The 22,729-nt window shown below is 43.2% G+C and overlaps 1 protein-coding gene across 1 annotated transcript in view; it reads right to left on the reverse strand.

Annotated features, from left to right (window-relative positions):
• The window catches only part of ZMAT4 (zinc finger matrin-type 4), a 183,841-nt gene that overhangs the window by 31,603 nt on the left and 129,509 nt on the right, over positions 1–22,729 (reverse strand). Inside the window, exon 5 of the mRNA XM_050940296.1 lies at positions 16,566–16,793. Within this exon, the coding sequence (XP_050796253.1) occupies positions 16,566–16,793 (228 nt within the window). The remainder of the gene's footprint in view (positions 1–16,565; positions 16,794–22,729) is intronic.

Genomic DNA, 22,729 nt, shown 5'->3' on the forward strand with positions numbered 1-22,729 from the left:
CTCTGCAGCATATATACATTAGTATGCATTAAGCAGAAAAGCTGCCCTGTAGCTTAACTTAGGCCTGGTCTACACTACAGGGTTAGGTAGAATTTAGCTACATTAGGTTGATTTAAAAATGACTGCGTCCACACAACCAACCCCATTCCATCAACCTAAAGGGCTCTTAAAATCAACTTCTGTACTCTTCCCCGAGGAGGGGATTAGTGCTAAAAATCGACTTTGCTGGGTCGAATTTGGGGTAGTGCGGATGGAAATCGATGATACTGGCCTCTGGGAGCTATCCGAGAATGCTCCATTGTGACTGCTCTGGACAGTACTTTGAACTCCGATGCACTAGCCAGGTAGACAGGAAAAGCCCCGGGAACTTTTGAATTTCATTTCCTGTTTGGTCAGCGTGGTGAACTCAGCAGCACAGGTGACCATGCAGTCCCCCCAGAATCGTAGAGCGTAGAATGTTTCTATGCTCCCCCTATCGTCTCCATCCCTGAGGTTATCACAGATTAGAAGGCGAAAAAAACTGCACTCACAATGACATGTTTTCTGAGCTCCTGCACTGATAGGGCACAGCTTAATGCACGGAGGCATTCAGTGGCAGAGGCCAGGAAAGAATTAAGCGAGCGCGAAGAGTGGAGGCAGGACGCGATGCTGAGGCTAATGGGGGAGCAAACGGATATGATGAAGCATCTTGTTGGGGAGCAAACGGACATGATGAAGCGTCTGGTGGAGCTGCAGGAAAGCCAATGAGAGGACAGACCCCCACTGCATCCACTGTATAACCACCTACCCTCCTCCCCATGTTCCATAGCCTCCTCACCCAGATGCCCAAGGCTCCGGACACCCAGCCACTCCACTCCAGAGGATGGCCCAAGCAACAGAAGGCTGTCATTCAAACAGTTTGATTTTTAGTGTGGCTACAATAAGCAATGTGGCCTTGTTCTTCCCTCCTCCCCCACCCCACCCAGGCTACCTTGTCCGTTGTCTCATTATTTTTTTTAATTAATAAAGAAAGAATGTACGGTTTCAAAACAATAGCTACTTTATTTTGAAGGGGGGAGTGTGGCTGGCTTACAGGGAATTAAAATCAACAAAGGGGGCAGGTTTGCATCAAGGAGAAACACACACAACTGTCATACTGAAGCCTGGTGGTTTTCAAAGCCTCTCTGATGCGCAGCGCACCCTGCTGCGCTCTTCTAACTGCCCTGGTGTCTGGCTGCTCAAAATCGGACGCCAGGCGATTTGCCTCAACCTCCTACCCTGCCATAAATGTCTCCCCCTTACTCTCACTGATATTATGGAGCACGCAGCAAGCAGCAATAACAATAGGAATGTTGGTCGCATTGAGATCTGACCAACAGTGTCAGCGAGCTTTTAAACATCCAAAGGCACATTCTACCACCATTCTGCTCTTGCTCAGCCTATAGTTGAACTGCTCCTTACTACTGTCCAGGTTTCATGAGCCATGGAAGCAAGGGGTAGGCTGGGGTAAGTGTGACAGCACGGTGCTGCCAGCTGGGAGAGCAGCCTGAGGCAGAAGCCTCCAGCTCGCATGATATTCCAGGCAGGACTGAATCTCCGTGAGATGAAACTTAAAGAAGAGAATGATCTGAAGTCTCTGGCTCACATTCGGTGCTCTAAGAGGAGGATGGCCATGTCTGTCCAGGTGCCCCTGATCGACCTCACTGAGGAAGATTCCAAGGAGTCCTCCCAGAGCAGCAGTACCACTTCTGCCAGCAGCACCCAGGAGGACCAGAACGGATCCCCCAAGCTCGCCACTGGGGAGCAGGAGAGCAGAGTTGCAATGGAAGCGGTGGAGCCATACACCATGCCCTGGAAGTTGCTAGGAGCCGGGAAGGGAATACGTTACCAGAGCCCCCGGCCAAGCTACATGTCCGACAAGGATGGGTACCAGTCCTACTGCACCGTCTGCTGTGAAGACAAGAAGCTGCTGCTGTGTAACAATGCCAGCTGCTGCAGGTGCTTCTGTGTTGAATGCTTGGAGGTCCTGGTAGGGCAAGGTACCTCAGTCAAGACAAAAGAGCAAGAACCCTGGAGCTGTTACATGTGTCAACCACGGAAGTGCTATGGGGTGTTACAGCGCTGACTAGACTGGAATGTACAGCTGCAAGACTTCTTCACCAGGGACAAAGGACAGGAATGTGATGCACCTAAAATCAAAAAGGCCCGCACTTTTTCCAGAGTCACTACTCTTGATAACAGAACGTCAATGATTGCATTGGCTGCTTGGATCACAGCAAGCCCCCACAGTAGATTTGCCCACAACAAAGCTTTAGGCTGATTCAACCAATTTCCCTGAATCAGGCCCCGTGCCCAAGAGCCGGTGCACCGTACCAGGGTGGCCCAGCTTCCCCAGGGGGCAATTTAAAGGGCCTGGGCCTCCCAGCAGGGGCTGGAGCCCCAGGCCCTTTAAATTGCCACCAGAGCCCCACTGCTGGAGCCCTGAGGTAGGGCTGTGGGGCTCTAGGGGCTATTTAAAAAGTCCAGGGCTCCCATTGCTTCTACCATCCCAGCCCTTTAAATAGTCGCTGGAGCCTCACTGCTTCCCCAGGGCTCTAGGGGCTATTTAATGAGCCAGGGTGGTAGAAGCAGGGGAGCCCGAGGCCCTTTAAATAGCCCCTGGAGCCCTGGGATAGCGGAAGGCTATTTAAAGGGCCGGGGCTCCAGCTACCTCTGCCACCCCATCCTTTAAATAGCCGCCAGAGCCCCCCCACTCCCCCAGGGCTCCCTCAGCTATTCAAAGGGCTGGGGCAGTAGAAGCAGGGGAGCCCTTGGCCCTTTAAATAGCCCCCTTAGCCCTGGGATAGCAGGGAGCTCGGGGGCTTTTTGAAGGGCTGGGGCTCCAGCTCCTCTGCTGCACCCCCTGCCTGCACCAGCCCCGCACTCCCTGCCCTGCCAACAGTCAGCCCCTGTCTCCAGCCAGCCCTGCACCCCCTGCATGCAGCCATCCCCTGCTGCACCCCCTGCCCGCACCAGCCCCGCCCTGTCTGCAGCCAGCCCTGCACCCCCTGCCCACAGCCAGCCCCTGCTGCACCCCCTGCCCTGTCTCCAGCCAACCCCTGCTGCACTCTCCTGCAGCCCTGCCCGAAGCCAGCCAGCCCCCTACACACCCCTGCCCACACCAGCCCTGCATCTCCTGCCCTGCCTGCATCAGCCCTGCACCCCCTGCCCTGCCTGCATCCAGTCCCGCACCCCCTGCCCTGCCTGAAGCCAGCCCCTGCAGCACCCCTCTGCCTCAAGCCAGCCAGTCCCGCACTTCTCTGTCTCCAGCCCTGCCAACCCTGTTGCACCCCCCTCCAGCCCTGCCTGAAGCCAGCCAGCCCACCCCACACACCCCTGTCTCCAGCCAGTCCCACACCCCTTGCCCTGCCTCCAGCCAGCCCCATGTCCACTGGTGCCCTGCAGTTCCCAGGGCGGTACCCTGCACACCTGCTTCAATGAGGGGGGCAGGGAGCAGCTGGGACCCACACCTGTGCACACCCTAGGGTGACCAAACAGCAAGTGTGAAAAATCGAGACGGAGATGGGGGGGTAATAGGATCCTATATAAGAAAAAGGACCCAAAAATCAGGACTGTCCCTATAAAATTGGGACCTCTGGTCACCCTAGCACACCAGGGAGTGGCGAGGACCCACACATGTGAAACGGAGCTCATTAATAATGATCAACAGCATATATGACGCAATGTACATAGTATATAATTTTATTATTTATATAATTATGGAAAGTAAATAATACATGGAAGAAATGAAAGACTTTTTTTTACATTTTTTTTTTTTTAGTCATCCGTGCCAGGGCCTCGCTAAAAATGTTTGAATTGGGCCCCACACTTCCTAAAGCTGACTCTGGTGACGGTGAGCTAAGTGGGCTCCGTGCTTGCCATGGTATGGCGTCTGCTCAGGTAACCCAGGAAAAAAGGCGCGAAATGATTGTTTGCCGTTGCTTTCACGGAGGGAGGGGCGACTGACGACATGTACCCAAAACCACCCGCGACAATGTTTTTGCCCCATTAGGCACTGGGAGCTTAACCCAGAATTCCAATGGGTGGCAGAGACTGTGGGAACTGTGGTATAGCTACCCACAGTGCACTGCTTCATAACTCGATGCTAGCCATGGTAGTGAGGACGCACTCCGCTGACTTAATGCGCTTAGTGGGGACATACGCAATTGATTGTATAAAATTGATTTCTAAAAATCAACTTCTATAAAATCAGCCTAATTTCAAACTGTAGACATAGCCTTATCCCATTCTCTTATGCTAAATATCCCAAAACACCTTGCATTTAATGAAGTAAGCTTTGGCTTAAGTAGAAAGGAAAGTTGTCAGGTTTTATCATAACAACAGGCAGGGAGTTACTCTCGCAGGCCAGTACTGGAATGTCCCGAAGAAAGACGACAAGACATATGATTGTTCTACCCTAGTAAAGGCTTACAAGGTGCCATCACACTTGGTACCTGGAGAGCAGCAGAGGTTCAGAATAAAGAGATAAGGGGTACACCATGGTATCAGCAAAACAAAGCAGAAAGCAGATTGGTTAAACTCTAGTTTCAGATGACAACACTGTACCTTTTACCAGTAAACAGGCAGGGTATAAAAAGATGGCTTTAGGGTTGTAACGGTGGGAGCACACCTTCTGTGTGAGATGGCTGTAACAATGCTGCATGAGTCAGGCTCCCAGAGACTGGTACCAGAGAGAACATTTTTCCTATGCTACATTGTTATTGGCTTAAAGCAATAAACCTGACTGATACTGATTATTTGGTCTTTTGAATATATTTCATAAGGAACCAAAGTGTGGTTGCACACACACTGAGATAATTAACCCTTTCTTTGCTTGACTAGAATATTACACAGAGTAAAAAGCATCACTCCTGGCATACAGCATCAGCAGCCCTTTTTGTGACAGCATCCATGACACTAAGTGAGAATGATACAATTCCTGCAGGGGAAAGAGGCTGCAAAATCTCTTAACTAAAATATGTTTTCAGACCGACTTTCACATTAAAAATATTGACGTGTGAAATTATAGGAATATGACAAAGAGAAATAAAATTAGCTCTGGATAATCTACAAAATTGAACCAGCTTTAAACAGAGAATAAAAGGACAACAGTTAACATGGGAACTGCAGGGCACAAGATCAAAATTAATGATATTCTGGCTGACTCATGCTTATAAACACTGCCAGCCTAAAAGGGTGACGTTGTAAGATACAGGTCTTCTAATCAACTGAGGTCTGGACACAGTGATGTAGCATCCAGTATTAGCATGGAAGGCTTTTTTGCCACTCAAAGAGAGAAGTGCTCACATCAGTAAGAGCAGCTCAAGTTGGGAGTTTTTGTGCTAGTCCTCGAAAGCTCTGTTTAAATAATGCTAAGATTGTGACCCAAACTGACAGTGGCGAGAGAATCCCAGGCAACGCTGATCTCGATCCTTTGATTTTTACTCTGTGCACTGAGCTGGATCTAAGAAGCGTGGCTTGAACACCAAGGCTAAACAGAATTTTTCATTTCACATCCAATTTTTTAAATTGAAAAATCTAAGTTTTCCACACAAAAATTGTAACAAAATTGTTTTGTTCGAAGTTCTTTTATGGAAGAACAGTTGGATTTTTCAGCAAGCTCTACATAGGGGTCACATTTGGTGCAGGTTTAAATCATTACAGACATATGTCTGCTTGAAGATAGAATGTGTCATTAACTGTGTCACAACAGTGTTAGCAGCCTTCAGACATCAGCTGACTTTTATGCTTAGGCTCATGCAGAACGTTAATGGCTAGATTTCAAAAGAGCTCAGCCCTTATCAGGTGTATGATGGATACTGAGCTTTTCTGAAGATCTGACTCTCATTTTGGTGCCTAAATGGAAGCTGAGATCTTTTGAAACTCTTGCTTTAAATCTGCCATGAGCTGCCAGCTGCTAACGCCATGGCACAGCATAATTGGCAGGATGGCTATCTATCTGATCCGGGCATCTGGGCATTGTCACACAAGACATCCCAATAAAAAACAAAACTCTAATGCACCAATAGCCCCACCAAGTACAAGTGCACTGCTGATACTGACACATGACAAAGGAGGGCTCTTATCTCTGGACCAAAATGTACCAAGATGTACAAACCTCAAACGCCAAAACACATGCCACCTGTTTACAAAACTGTTGGCCTTTCCTTCCCTAACTCTTTGCCAGAGAGCACAGGTGTCGGAGCATCGGCATAGAATTTCACAGGATTGGTCAAGATAGTTGGAATAGATAGGATGTGGAGAAGGTAAAATGGTTTCTAAAGGGAATGAGCCCAGTTTGATAGTGGTTTTTGTTTCAGTAATGAGTCAGAATTAGGAAGAACTTACAAATTAATGTTCTTTCTGCACTTGTGTTTACCTTTGCACTATCATAACACATCAGAGTTCCCCTCCATGAAACCTGACCCGTATTCATGTAAAATTGAATAAGTGCCTATACCCTGCAAATAAAATATTAATAAATAAAGTCATTAATGTCATTCTGCATAAAGTGCTTTAAAACACATTCCACAGGAACACTTGTTAAATTCTTTTTCACTAAATAAAAGTGACAGCATAGAACCAAAAGTTCTTTACTGCATATAGAGAAATTATGGCCTGAGGATACACAATAAATCCAACTCTGCCAGAATTTTTTAAGATATATCTGCATCTAATCACTATCGTTTTTTTTTGCTATGGGAATATATGTGAGTTTTCCAGTGATGACATTCCTGCATAGCCATCTCCATTCCGAAATCTAGAGACCAGATGACACCAAAGATCACTAGATTTTATTCTAGGGAACCACTGTTGCATTCACCTTTCTGAGGCAGTAACCCATCACCTCTCCCTGCACCTTTGCATTCCTCCTCCATGCGGAAGCTGAATAGTCTCTGTCAGAAAGCTCCTGTTCCAACGGGCTAGCTACAGAATTCCATTAGTCAGACAAATCCAAAGGAAAGACCAGAACAGACTGGTACCTAGGAAGCATATGGAGAGTTGTACTGGCTCTGTTGCACTATGGCTTCTGGTGGTGTTAGTAGTTAGGCATTCTGCCTGAACTTTCAAATACTTGAATTGGGAAATTCTCACTCCCAGCAGCCTAGACCTCTTGGTACACTGGTATTAGAGTACGTTGGCACAGCAGTCCCATCCTGAGCTGTTTGGCTGTTCTTCTGGGACGCTGGTCCCTATTGAGCAGTTTCCTAAATTGTGATTGAGACTTGTGTGTACCTTTCGCAAGACCTCAGATGAGGCTCTTCTTGCAGACCTTATGGGCAAGGTTAAATAATTTCCCAGAACTGTACTAAGCATTCTCGCTGGGAAACAATCTATTCCCTCAAAGGTGAAATAAATAAGGAATTGGTAACAGTGGGCTAGAAAGACAATTCTGCCTGATTTTATGCTTTCTAGAAATCTCATTTTCTTTTTTAGCATCTAGGTCTGGTATCACTACCAAGTGAGATGTAGAGGCAGCTAATCTGTCATTGTACAGAAGTACATAGAAGTTAAGGTTATAAATACCAACAAGATAAAGTCTTTATAATAAATTATCAGCTCACTCTCTCCATTCAAAGGTATACATAGGACATAGCAAAGGAAAAGACACACAACTCACTCAGTGAAACACAGACATTTCAAAGTCTGGACCAGCTTTCAAAGTGAAAGGATTTTGATATATATAGTTTCAGCTCATAGCTAGAAATAAGCAGAACCCATAATTAAATTCCCCATAAAAACCCTTTGAAAGACCTGTCAATTTCTCTGCATGGCCTTTGCCCATGCATTGACCACCTACTTTATAGGAGGAACAAGAGAGATCAGTGAGAAAAAATGCCAAATGAGAAGCAAAACTGGTGAAACGTGACCTGATGGAGCAAAAAGCAATTTGCTTTATGCTTGGTGAAGTTTGGGGAATGTTTAAAACTGCCAAACTGGAACTCAATATACCTAAATGCAGCAGCTTCCATTTACTGTTGTTGAATAGTCACATATGTTGGGTAGGAAGATTCCAAACTTTATACTTTTGTTATTATATTTATAAACTTTTATCCTTTTACGGTTCCACTAAGTCTCACTATCTCCACTGCAGTTCAATCAGGGACATCGCTGAGCACGATCTGCATACCAATCTGACGACACTGATTGCGCCTTAGCACATAACAGGAAAGATTACAAGAAGGTTGTTGTTACCTACCACAAAGTAAAGTCCTAGCACCAATCCTAGCTCCCCATCCTGACATGAGGAGCTGATACAAAACTCTATCGACCTGTTCACTGGTTCTTGTGTACTCTACTCCAGAATACTGCTCACCCGCTTAGGCACATATCACTTGTCAATTCTCAACTTAATATCGTCATGTGGATTCTTACTGATGCAGTAAAACCAGGGCCACAACCATAGCTTCCCATACTGGCACATATCCACCCATCTCAAATGCATCACAACACAAGACTTTTTCAGATTTTCCATTGTATTTGTACTGGAAGGCCTTTTTCCCCAGCATGAAGACCTAAATAACATACTGACTCAAATCCAGAAAACCTTTATTTGCTTGCAGCAAAGAACTCAAAACTCGATGTCGTGGAGGGATGCCAACCTGCCAAATAAACACCTCATTAAGGGGAAGGAAAGTGCTTTTAATTTCTCTCTTTCACGGTATGTTTTCCTATTCAATGCATGGAATGGGACCCGCCTCACTCTCCCCCAGTCCCCTCTCACTTCCTTTCCTTAGTTATACTGGGTCATAACTGGAAGACAGGATAAATCACTAGCTGTGCTAAGACTGCACACCAAGCTCTGGAGGCACCCGCTGCAATGCAGAGGTAATTCGAGTGACAGAAATCTTCTGTCAATTTTGCAGAAAGATAACCTGCTCAGACAGATAAAGTCCTCATACATGAAGAAAAACTGGCATGCTATTTCACATATGGCTAAACATAACCAGGGCTGCAAACATCACTCAAATGCAGCAAATCATTAGGGGAAAACCAAAACTCCATGTTCTTGTATTGCTCATGGAAAGAACATTACAAAGCTTTGAAGCTTGTCACCAGGTAGAAAAGGCTGTCCGATGACAGCATTAGCTTTTTTGGACCTGCTGGCTATCAGAGCTGGAGATTATGAAGAGATCAAGCTGGCACATCTGACACCTGTGTGGGACACTTTAGGCAAACACTGGACTGGATTCTAATCTGAGACATGCGAACATCCATTCCTGAATAACATGAAAAGCTTCCTCTGCTCAGGTAAAGCATCTGATTTCCAGGGCTGTGCAGTCATGATCCCACATACCTCAGATTAGATCTGAGCACAGAGAATAGAGAAATAATGCCATTAAGGAGACTTTTTTAAGTGTTTATTTATTACTTTGGAAAAGAAAATAAGACTTCAAAGTTTCAGAATAAACACTTGGCAAAAAAAAAAAAGTTGATGCTTTCTCTTTCTATAAATCTCATTTGTCCAGAGCTATAACTCCACATTTATTTTTCCAAATACAGATTCATATTTAGCAATACATATTTTATTATAACCATTATCAGAAAATCAAGATTGCTGGAATTTTGTAGTTCAAGCTACACTGCTCACTCCAATACTATAAAATGCATCAAACTTTAGGTTCCCAGTGTAGTCAAAACAGAATTAATATTTAAAACATGATGTTGCAAGCCAGCTGGGATGACTTGAAAAGGAAATGAGTTTGCCATCCAGTGAATACTGAGAAAATATAACCTATGGGGAATGGAGAGCATGAGAGAGTACAGTCTGCACAGCTTATTGACAAATGCAAAAAGAATATGAGAGAGAGTAAGCTGGGCAATTTTGCACTGATTAAAGCAAGTTACAATCCAGAGGTCTGCCTTCATCTTTCTTCTTGTCTAACAGAAGACACTGTTAGCTTCCCAGCTAACAACATGGAGGAAAAGGTGTTACAGTCAGTCTTCTATACAAAATGTGAAAAAGATCATTTTCTGGCTACACCATTCTTCTGAGAGTTGTGGCACAGTTTGTAGAACAAACAGTCTTAAATCCCTTCCATCTGCATCAGGACAGGGCATTAATGCTGATGCTGAATTTGCATCTCTGAAGAAGGAGCCAGATAAAATGAATGTGGCCCATTAGCCAGACATGGAACTATTTTGAAGCCAAAGTAAATGATGTATATATCCCTAAAACCCAGTGAAAGATTCTGCACTTTCCTTTTGGGAAGTAGGACACGAGCTCTTTAGTTTAGATGGAATAATAGGAGGCTTCAATCAAGGCACACATAGAGCCTTGGAGAGTTGCATAAGCCTGATGCAGCTTTTCCTTAATAGATGCAGAAGTGCAGACACAGGGGTGGAAGGGTGCCTTTCCTTATCTGTGCTGGCAGCACTCTTCAGAGGATTTGTCTGATGGCTTTTAGTCACAGATACCGTATTAGGCTGACAGCCTCAAGTATCTAAATAGAATAGATCACTTGGCTTCACTTCTCCTGGCCTAAGGGAAACTGTGCATCCATGAGGCTCTCACTTCCTACAGGCAAGGGCTGAAGAGTCAGGGCTGGTTATGTACCTGCAACCTAGATTAAGAACTATCCTTTTCCCTTCAAAAGTTTCTTCAATCTTCTCAAACAGGGACTTCGTCCTAGGACAAAGGCTAGAGTCCTGGCAGACAAAAACCACTGAGACTGCCACCCACCTGTGTGGACAACCAGCAGCTAAGAAATCCTCATGAGCAAGAGCAGTGTGAATGCCATAACAACAGTGTGGATTTGTCTCCAAAGGGCTCAGGCCATCACCAGCATTTCTTTGCCAACTCCACAATCTGATGGTAGTACTGGCCCAGACAGCCGCACAATGCAGCGTTTGCTGAGCCATCGATCCAAACACAGGTGTTTTGCTGCCTTTGCCGCTATCTATAGCAGCTCTGACATGTTATTCCTAGAATGACATTGCAGTGCTGCTTTGTACTCACTGAGCTGTTATGCATTCAATGTAATTCCTGCAAAGACTGAGTGATTTTATGCCCAGTAGCTCAATACTTATTAGTTAGGTATAGTAGGATCTCAGCAGTAAAATCTCATGTTTCAGGACATAAACTGATCACTGCAGGAGTCAGGAAGAAGTCCTTTGTCCCAAGTCCAGCAACACTCAGCTGGTCCAGTGAATTATGGAGAGTGACAGATTTCCATCTCTCTCTGAAGCATGAAATGTTTGCCACTTCCACAGGCAAAATACTAGACTTAGCAGGCAGGTCAGTGATCTGATCCATTATGGAAAGTCCTACATTCCAGTGATTTTACAGAGCTGGGGGTGTCCATAGAAAGAGTGGGGTTATAATCAAGAATTGGCCTTTTTTTCTATCCATGCATACATATATACATGCATGCAACACTTCTTTTCATGTTCTAGAGAGTCAGGTCTGAGAAGGGAATTTATAGACAATTCTCTTCTTTTGAAAGATGACTTTGTTAATGCAACACCAGTGGAGAAAACATGTTATAAGTGGATTCTGACATTTTCAGCAACAAAGGATTAATCTAGTTTACTAGGATGGTTGCTGTTGGCTTAATTGCTAACAATATCTGGTAGAATTTCTGGTTGGGAATTTTTTGTCAAAATATTTTTTTCATCAAAAATGCAGATTCCTTTGTGGAAAGTGTTGGTTTTGATTAATTTTCTGTTTTGAAACATTTTTTAAATGAAACATTTGAAATTGTTGAAACAGCCCATTTCAACATTTTCAAAAGGAAAAATTCTATTTTTTCAGATCAAAATAACTGTTTAAAAATTAAGTTAATTTTAATTTATATTTAAATTTAAAAGGTCAAAATCTAAAACAAAATGTTTTGAAATTACTGTTTGGATTGATCCAATCTAAAGTTTTTCTGGATTTTCAGTTTGTGAAAATCTGATTTTGACCTTTTGTCTCATATTGGGACAGGAAACATATTTAAAAAATTCAAAATTCTTGTAGTATGAGAAAACAGTCTCCCGACCATCTCTAATCTCTGCAGTACTATGTGGATATTGGGGATAGCAAGGTCCAACAGGGGTGCTAGAAAGGAGCACATTTAAATTCTCTAAATTTCCTTTCTGGACTTCGGAAGAGAGAAACATTTTGCCTCATTTTTATTTCAGGCTCATGTGTGTGCTGTGGGCATTTCCAAAAAGTGGCTGTGAAATCCTTGGACTCTTCGCAGCTATTCCACTTCACTGAACACAGCATAAGAAGCTGCAAGTGTAAACAGGGCTGAGAGCTCTTGCTGAAGTCCACCCTGCAAGTTATGCAGGAATTAAACTCTGTGCTTGTTCTGGGCAGGGACTGACAAATTGGGACAAAACACCTGCCCCTGGAAAACATCAAACTGCCAAATTTTAATTTATTATGGGCAGCATTTCCTCCTGGAGGAGAGGCATGTGACCACAAAACTCACTGCACTTAGCCACGTAACTACCCAACAAGGTGGGAGTGGGAGGACAAATGCAATAACTCAGGTGTCAAAATACAGACTAGGTACAATTTTCAAAAGCCCCTAAGTGACTTGAGAGGCCAAGACTCACTGAAAGTTACTAGGACTAGGGACCCTAAGGTGCTAAGTCACTTTTGAAACTGGGAATTTAGGTGATTAAGTAACTTAGGTGCTTTTGAAAAACTGATTCATTATATTAATAACGGTAATTCTGGGGTATTAATAATATTAATTTTGTTTGTTACATAAAAATTTACTGCGGATGATACAAAGTTAGGATCTGGATTCACACCCAATCTCCCCAAAGCTCAAGCGTGAGGAGATCTGAGGTTCTGATTCAGGAACAGCTCTAACCAATCAGAACACAGATTTACTAGAATGGGTCTGAGTCCCATTTTATCTGAAGGAGCCTAAATCAGGAATAATTCCATGGAAGCCAAGTTACACTGGCTTTAATACAGTTTTAAGATCAGAACCAAGCCCTATATCCTTTTCCAATAACTCCTAAAATCAACCACTCAGTTCAGATTGTGATGTGGATTCAAATGATGTTCTGCAATTATTATACCAGCTAAACAGACCTGTTCCCCACTGGATTGAGTCTATAAATGGAAATCACAGACAGAAGCTGAAAGTTATGATTAGCAAATAAGGAATTTCTGTTTGCAGTTAGACCCTTAGGGTGTTATGATTGTATGTCATGCTTATCAAGTAGTATGTCAAGCCTCTCACATGTAGAAAATGATGTGAAATCACTTAAAATTACATATGATTGCTGAATGCCTGAGAGAATAATGAATAGTGAATAACATGCCTCATGTGTGAGCAGCCACTAATGTTAAACAAATGTCATCTCCTTTCCGTTCAGAAGATTTTGAAATACTAATTTCACAAGAGAGAGAATTGCAACAAAAACTATATTTAATAGCAATAACAGCACAATTTAACCCAATCAAAAAAAGGAAATTAAACAGTAAAGTGATCATGTGACTGGAGGAGGCTTGGAGCAGGATCTTATCCTATGAGTGCATAGGTTTTACTTAAGAGCTTGGTCCTGACTGAACACATATTTTGCAGATGAAATCTCTGATAACATTTCTGTTAGTAGATTGCTAGAAGATGGCCAGAGGTGAGCTTTTAAATGAACTGGGCAGATTGACTTTGATGGTATTTGGAAGTTTACTTCAATATTGGATGAGATTCTCCAGGCCAGCTATGCTACGCTCAGTGCAAGTCCAGAGAACTGAGCAAAGCACTGCTCCTCACTCTCAGAGAGAATGGACACCAGCCCAATCCCAACGTCCAGGTGGAGCAGCCTTTAGCCCACTCTAATTTACACCAGCTGGAAGTGGAGGAGTCACCTGGACTGAAGAATGGGCCAACAATATTCCCTTTTCTCCTGCACCAGGAGCCAGCAAAGGGCTGGTGGAGGAGCTACTAAAATGGCCCTGTACTTCTGGAGCCTTCTCCTATGCAGGGGAATCCTTCTGGGGCCACTGAAGTTGCAGAACTGGGTCCATTAGCTGTACATTCAGGTTTTTTCTCCTCCAAAATGAAAAGTTTGATCACTGAAAATAGGAAAAAGTACCCCTCAAAATGCCCCAAACTAGCAGCAAGGTGCCCTCTTTGTCTCTCAGAGATGTCTGTGTGCATCTGTGCACACACATGTTTATGTTTCCTTCTCTCCTATAAATTGCATTGTCCATTAATGCATGATTTACTGATACTATATTATCAGCAAATCTAAACTATGTTATGGAGGTCAGAACTGCAGCAGATTTTCAAAAACGCAGTGTGGACCAGTAGGTACCTTAAACTCCTCCATTTCTAACTCTCCTAGACAATAACTAAATGAATAAAACATTCCACAATTGATTTATTTACTGCTACTGATGTTCCCAGCCACACATGAGGTCAGCAGAGTTCAAGGTAGCAAGCACTTCCGTATTACCGCCCCAGTTTATTCTTCACTGCATATGTTCAGCAGGGGGCAGTGAGTCAGCTTATGAATCATATTTATGGTATTGTGAACCACACTGGCTTTCCCTGTGTAGCACATGAAGAATCTGAGAAAGCATTAGAGGTTTTATTTGAATCCTAGAAATTCATAATCTACAGTATGTCTATTAGTTATTGAAGGGAGACAGTAATTTCCTTCAAAGGAACAAAACTGAAAATGATATGGAATGTCCTGCTGTGAAACCAAATCCTTGCACTGCTTTGAAAATCTGAACTAGTACCTCTTCCTTTGTCTATTTCAATTAATTATTCCTGTATGCATATACTGGACCATATTACATCAAAATGAAACCTGTGCCTTAAAAGGAGCTCCATAGTTGTCCCTTTTTAGGAATTCTCACACTTTAATGATATAGTCTTCTCAGCATTTGATGTCCTCCACTGGAGTAAGTCGGCATAGCTCTATTAAATGAAGCTACACTGATTTACACCAACGGAGAATCTGAGTCAAACACTCAGACATATTTATGCAGAGTATTTATCAGACACAGGACAGTGAAAGGAGGATCAGAGACACTTGTTGTCTTTCGTAACCAATTATAGTTAAGCCTTGAGCGTGTAGCTACCAAGCAAGAATTTTGGGGTGAGGCTCACACCTGTGACTGATGCAAAGGTAAGACTCAAGGTCAATGTTAAGTGTCAGAAGGGTAGCCGTGTTAGTCTGGATCTGTAAAAAGCAACAAAGAGTCCTGTGGCACCTTTAAGACTAACAGATGTATTGGAGCATAAGCTTTCGTGGGTGAATACCCACTTCGCCAGACGCATGTGATGTCAATGTAGAGAGCTAATAGCCTTACATGGGCTGCGGAGCAAGTCACTTCCAGTTACCAAATGGGGATGGCCCTTATGTCATTTATTTAAAATACAGGCCATTCAAACACTAAAGAATGTAGAGGTCAAGTCATTAAGATGTGTATTTCTATAAGAGCTGCGGTGCTGATAACTCAGGCTGAGGAACATTTGCTCTCTAAGCAAACAGACATAAAACAGACAGGTTATGACTTGTCTCCTTTGGTGCCCTGACATGGTCTGATGCTGTACTTGCAGTTTAAGCAAGTGGAGCAGGGTCAAGGAAGGTCCTTTAGCTGATCGGAGACAGTTGCCTAGCGTACCTTCCATGAGAAGGCAAAAAACCTCCATAGAAGAGTCACAGTAAATAGTTTATACTTTTTTAGTGCCCTCCACCCAGAAACGTCACATCATTTCACAGCCACTAATTACACCTCACAACATATCGAATGAGATACGTGTTTTGCTCATTTTACAAATGACTCAATGGAGGCACAGGACATCCTTTGCCCAAGGCTACACAGCAAGTCAGTGGTAGAAATGGGAATAGACCCCTGGAGTCCAACTCCCAGTCCCACCGCGCTAAGTACTAGACTATCATTCTCTCTGTAACGTGGCACCTAGCAGAGTGATCCTGTGTTTGCCAGGGTATCGCGACATGTGCTAATCTCCAAGACCCTCTTTCTTTGAAAGAGAGACACAAGATATGCTAAAGGACCAACTTCGGAATGATACTGCTATGACTGCAGAGTGTTATCCCACAGAAAGGCATGCAGGTTGTCGCCCTATTTGCCTTATCAACCACAAAAACAAGAAAAAAGGAGGCTCCTTATAACCTAAATGAAATAATGTATATACTTGTTAGTGTATTTTTGAATACTGTCTCAGAGGTTGTGGTTTTAAAGATGTAACTGAGCCTGGTGGAAGGCCTGAGCTAATGTTTTAAAATTTTATATTGGTAAAAATTAGTATTCATCTTACTGAGCTGTGCTGATTTTAAAACACGTATTTACTGTCTTGTGCGCTATGTCCTAAGGCTCAGACACTACATTAATAAACTATCCTAGAAAAAGGAATGTTATGAAGAGCTGCATATGAGCACCATGAGCCAAACACTGCATCTTTTTCTTCTACAACCAGACAAGGCTGGAATCTGCTAACTGCTAATTGAAATGACTAAAGTGAACAGAGAAAAACTAAGCTGGAAACACATTACAACCTACAGAGGATGAATCCTCCTTCTAAAAGAATAGATGCTTTATGTTCAAGACAGGCTCTTACCTCTCAGTTCTCCTAGATCCAATGTCTTCCCTAGTTGTTCTAATAAGTCGGCCCTGGCTGCATTCTTTTTGTGCTTTTTGCCATCATAATGTTGTTGTGCCATCATGGGGTTATTGAACCAGGCTGCACAGAGCTGGCAATACCTGTCTGAGTCTCTTCTTTGGTGAGGTGAAGATACCACAGGAGAACTATCCGCATGTGGCTGCTTTAGTGAACTCAGAGTGGTTTCTGTAAAAGAAAACAATCAGACATGGAGTTTTCCCAGCCCAACCGCTATTCATATCATACCAAAACTTTAAACAGACAGTCCCCACATTTGACACAAAGAAGAATTAGCAGCTGTTAGCACCTTCCATTGCAAATACTGCTGCTCTACATAACTGAATGGTATGGCTTGGAAATCTACTATCTCCCTTAAAACAGAAATGTTAGGGCGCTTAGGCAGCATGAAACTATTCCTCAATTATTTGCATTACACCAGCTCAGAAAGTAAAGCTTCTTTCAGTTGTAGTTACATGGTTAATTATAAAACTTTACCTGTTAAAATGTTCTTAGTAAAACTGCTACTTATATATAAACATACTGGTGAAGAATAACCAAAAGTAGTAATCAAAGAGCATAACCTTAAATAAGTACTTTGCCTCAGTCTTTAATAAGGCTAATGAGGAGCTTAGGGATGATGGAAGGATGACAAATGGGAATGAGGATATGGAGGTAGATATTACCACATCTGAGGTAGAAGCCAATCTCGAACAGCTTAAAGGGACAAAATCGGAGGGCCCAGATAATCTTCATCAAGAATATTAAAGGAACTGGCACATGAAATTGCAAGCCTATTAGCAAGAATTTTTAATGAATCAGTAAACTTAGGGGTTGTACCATACGACTGGAGAATTGCTAACATAGTTCCTATTTTTAAGAAAGGGAAAAAAAGTGATCCGAGTAACAATAGGCCTGTTAGTTTGACATCTGTAGTATGTAAGGTCTTGGAAAAAATTTTGAAGGAGAAAGTAGTTAAGGACATTGAGGTCAATGGTAATTGAGACAAATTACAACATGGTTTTACAAAAGGTAGATCGTGCCAAACCAACCTGATCTCCTTCTTTGAGAAGGTAGCAGATTATTTAGACAAAGGAAATGCAGTAGATCTAATTTACCTCGATTTCAGTAAGGCATTTGACATGGTTTCACATGGGGAATTATTAGTCAAATTGGAAAAGACGGGGATCAATATGAAAATTGGAAGGTGGATAAGAAACTGGTTAAAGGGGAGACTACAATGGGTCGTACTGAAGGGTTAACTGTCAGGCTGGAAGGAGGTTATTAGTGGAGTTCCTCAGGGATCAGTTTTGGGACCCATCTTATTTAACCTTTTTATTACTGACCTTGGCACAAAAATTGGGAATGTGCTAATAAAGTTTGCGGATGACACAAAGCTGGGAGGTATTGCTAACACAGAGAAGGACCTGGATATCATACAGGAAGATCTGGATGACCTTGTAAACTGGAGTAATAGTAATAATGTTAGGCTTGAATAAAGATATTGCAGACAAAACCAGGTATGCCAACCTGACCAAAGTCAGGCTAACAGAGGTTTTTGGGTAATTCCTGAGTGGAAAACACTGAGAAGCAGCAGCATGTCTCACAAGCACTGGGAAAAAGTGAGATAAGGGAGAGGCTGCATTCCTGGTATAGTACCAACTGTGCTGTGTTAGGAACAGTTCCTTTGAAGAACTGATAAGAAATCCCAGTCTTCCTGTTTTCACTCCTTGGTTCAGTTCTCTGTCTTTTTTAACTCCTCTACATTCCTAACTTCTGGTGCTTGCTAAGATATTGTTAATCACCTAATGCTGTAAAACATGTATACCTAAAGTGTCTAGTTTCTAGTTGTTAGAAGAAGGGGGTGGGTTGCTCCAGTGAATAATTTATGACGCAATGGAACTGTCTATATAGGCTTATACTAAGATGCAAAGAGCAGGCTGGTTCTCTCAGGAGACGAGCTGCTCTCTATTGATGCGTGCACTTGCCAATAAAGAGCTTTTGATTGGACCTTGCTGGTGTTGCCTGTCTCTCTCGCTGTCAGACAACAAACTTTGCCGTCTGGGTTAGAGTCCCTGACAATAGGATGAAATTTAATAGTGAAAAGTGCAAGGTCATGCATTTAGGGATTAATACTAAGAATTTTAGTTATAAATTGGGGACACATCAGTTGGAAGTAACAGAGGAGGAGAAGGATCTCGGAGTACTGGTTGATCACAGGATGACTATGAGCCGCCAATGTGATATGGCCTTTAAAAAAGCTAATGCAGTTTTAGGATGCATCAGGCGAAGCATTTCCAGCAAAGATAAGGAGATGTTAGTACCGTTACATAAGGCAATGGTGAGACCTCATCTGGAATACTGTGTGCAGTTCTGGTCTCCCATATTTAAGAAGGATGAATTCAGACTGGAACAGGTTCAGAGACAGGCTACTAGGATGATCCGAGGAATGGAAAACCTGTCTTATGACAGGAGACTCAAAGAGCTTGGCTTGTTTAGCCTAAGCTAAAGAAGGTTGAGAGGGGATATGATTGCTCTTTATAAATATATCAGAGGGATTAATATTAGAGAGGGAGAGGAATTATTTAAGCTTAGCACCAATGTGGACACAAGAACAAATGGGTATAAACTGGACACTAGGAAGTTTAGACTTGAAATTAGATGAAGGTTTCTAACCATTAGAGGAGTGAAGTTCTGGAACAGCCTTCCAAGGGCAGTAGTGGGGGCAAAAGACATACCTGGCTTTAAGACAAAGCTTGATAAGTTTATGGAAGGGATGGTATGATGGGATAGCCTAATTTTGGCAATTAATTTTGGCAACTGATCTTTGATTATCAGCAGGTAAGTATCCCAGTGGTCTGTGATGGGATGTTGGATGGGATGGGATCTGAGTTACTGCAGAGAATCCTTTCCTGGGTGCTGGCAGGTGAGTCTTGCCCACATGCTCAGGGTTTAACTGATCACCATATTTGGGATCAGGAAGGAATTTTCGTCCAGGGCAGATTGGCAGAGGCCCTAGAGATTTTTTGCCTTCCTCTGCAGCGTGGGGCACGGGTCACTTGCTGGAGGATTCTCTGCAGCTTGAGGTCTTCAAACAACAATTTGAAGACTTCAATAACTCAGGCACAGGTTAGGGGTTTGTTATTGAAGCGGATGGGTAAGATTCTGTGGCCTGCACTGTGCAGGAGGTCAGACTAGATGATCATAATGGTCCCTTCTGACCTTTGAGTCTACATAACCTTATGTATGGACATTCCATGTATAAAACCAAACATTTCTCAGGGTAGCAAAATTGTTAGGTTTATAATCATCTGAACATTCTTGTTCTCAGTTTGTTTGGTTTTAGAAAATAATAGAAAAAAAAGAAGAATTTTAAAATGCCACAAATAAAGACAGTATTCAGGAGTCAATTCCCTCTCTCAAAGATCTTAATACACTATTAATAGGTGCCATCGACATGTCAACCTTCCGGTTTAGCCCCTCAGTCCTCTTTAAAGTCACCAGAAGGCTCTAGCAGTCTACTTTTGAAAAAGTGATCCTAATTCAAAAGGTTTGAAAAGAAAAACAGATCATTAGTCCTAATGCAGTACAGAAGCAGCATGTGTTTGCTGTGGTCTCTCTGCTGAATTTAGTACAGCTGATAAAAGAAAAAATAAGTTACAATAAAAAGGTAAACATTGTGATGCTGTTGGAATGCCAGAATAAACATTTATTATTACTTAATATGCACACCTAGCTCACATATTCTTTTAATGTGGTTTTCCATTTTTAGATTTTAAATAAAATGTCTAATATCAGAATAGTTACTTAAAACTATGCTCTCAGGAAATATGCTTCTTGGGATAAAGGTAGGAAAATTTGCACTCTAAAAATCAGTTTGAGAGCTCTTCTGATCAAAACGTTTCACTGCTATTCTAGCTCAACTCTAATGAGATTGCAGCTGTCAGGAGTGACAAAGTGATGAAACAACTTCATTATTTGAGTCTGCAAAGTTCCTCAGTGAGCAAAATAATGATATATTTAGACATAATTATGACCTGAACCCTCTGTAATCTCCCCCAGGGTCCAAGAGTGTTAACACAAGTTGCAAATCTTCAGCTGATCGGTATGTGAAAGGATCTCTATTAGCTTTTCTTAAGGAAATTGTATCTTGCTTCTAATGTTACTTACAACTTTATCAATTTTCAGGGTTTTATAAGAGTCTATTATTTTTTATTGGCAATGGCAAAGGTATTGGATTTTCATTACCTGAATTACAGTTGATTCTGAAAACACAGTTCTCCTACTTCCTAAGCTCTGATCGGGGAAGCACTTAGGAAGAGAAAAATATCCTAGACTGATATCTCATATGTGCTGGCAAGAGCGATACACTACAAAGTATTAACAAAATGAGCTCCTTTGGGTATTAGGGTTAACAAAATTATTATATAATTGTCTCTTCTGTGGAGACATTTATTCTCCTCTTTGTATTGGCTAACGAGCTTTCCACTTACTCTGGTTCAATTTATTTCATTCCACAAAGTGATGGTGTTGTCTATTCACTGTATAGCTATTGTTTCTCTGGTATAGTTAGAAACAAGATAAAGAGTAGTTCTGGTAAATAAAATTGTCCCCCCTTCCCACATCCATTGTTTGTCTTAGACTGTTCGCTCTTTGGGGAAAAGTCCGTGCGCTTGAAGATTGCCTAGCAGCCCTAATCCTGACTACAGCTTTTAGGTGCTTCTCCAGTACAAATAATAAATGGGAACACTAGCTACCCTTACTCTCAAGCTAATACAACTCACTGATTTTATTCTATCTTATCCATTCACACTGTGTGCTGGGGGTTCAGAAAGGAACTTGGGACTGGCTGGGGTAAATCCACCCCAGCTCTGTTCCGGGTAGCCCAGAGCAGCCTCCTTGGGGGGAGCTGCTGGCAGGGCCATTCTCCCGTCTGCTGCCCAGGGCCACTTGTTTGGCACAATAGCCCCAGGCAAATTCCCCTATTCCCTTCTGGACAGGAGCCCACGTCACTGGGGAGAGCTCTGGGTGCTCTAGGGAGAAATCCTCAGGGTAAAATCCTGGGGCATGGCAGCCTCTGCCTCAAGTACCACCCCGGAACAGGCTGCGCCACAACAGGGCGCCTGTCTCACTGCCCCCTTCACTTACCCATGAAAAGGAGCATTGTCTCTCTTGGTAGCAAACGCAAACCCTTTTATTCGCATGATATGTCACAATCTGCAGATACCTCCTGATAAATGAACTTCCTCCCAAAGCAAAACAAGGTTACAACACAGCAGTTCCTCTCTCCCATGCAAAGGTCACCATTCCCAGGTCACCCACCCAAGAGCCATTCTGAGCCGGCTCCAGGGCTCCTCTCCAGGCCCCACTCTGAGGGTACGTCTACACTACGGGATTATTCCGATTTTACATAAACCGGTTTTGTAAAACAGATTGTATAAAGTCGAGTGCATGCAGCCACACTAGGCACATTAATTCAGTGGTGTGCATCCATGTACTGAGGCTAGCGTCGATTTCCGGAGCATTACACTGTGGATAGCTATCCCATAGTTCCCGCAGTTTCCCTCGCCCCTTGGATTTCTGGGTTGAGATCCCAGTGCCTGATGGGGCAAAAAATATTGTCGCGGGTGGTTCTGGGTACAGCCTCACCCCTCCCTCCGTGAAAGCAGCAGACAACCATTTCGCGCCTTTTTTCCTGGGTGAACTGTGCAGACGCCATAGCACGGCAAGCATGGACCCTGCTCAGATTAATACCGCAATCGTGGACGTTGTAAACACCTCGCGCATTCTCGTGCACTCTATGGTGAACCAGGACCTGCAAAGCCAGGCGAGGAGGAGGAGGCGGCTACGGCAGCGCGGCAACGAGAGTGATGAGGACATGGACACAGAATTCTCTCAAACTGCAGGCCCCTGCGTTTTGGAGATCCTGCTGGTAATGGGGCAGGTTCTAACCATTGAATGCTGATTTTGGGCCCAGGAAACAAGCACAGACTGGTGGGACTGCATAGTTTTGCAGGTGTGGGACGATTCGCAGTGGCTGCGAAACTTTTGCATGCGTAAGGCCACTTTCATGGAACTTTGTGACTTGCTGCCAAGATGAGACCAGTCCTCACAGTGGAGAAGCA

This window comes from Gopherus flavomarginatus, chromosome 2 (genome assembly GCF_025201925.1).
Source record: "Gopherus flavomarginatus isolate rGopFla2 chromosome 2, rGopFla2.mat.asm, whole genome shotgun sequence".
In the NCBI taxonomy this organism is placed as follows: Eukaryota; Metazoa; Chordata; order Testudines; family Testudinidae; genus Gopherus; species Gopherus flavomarginatus.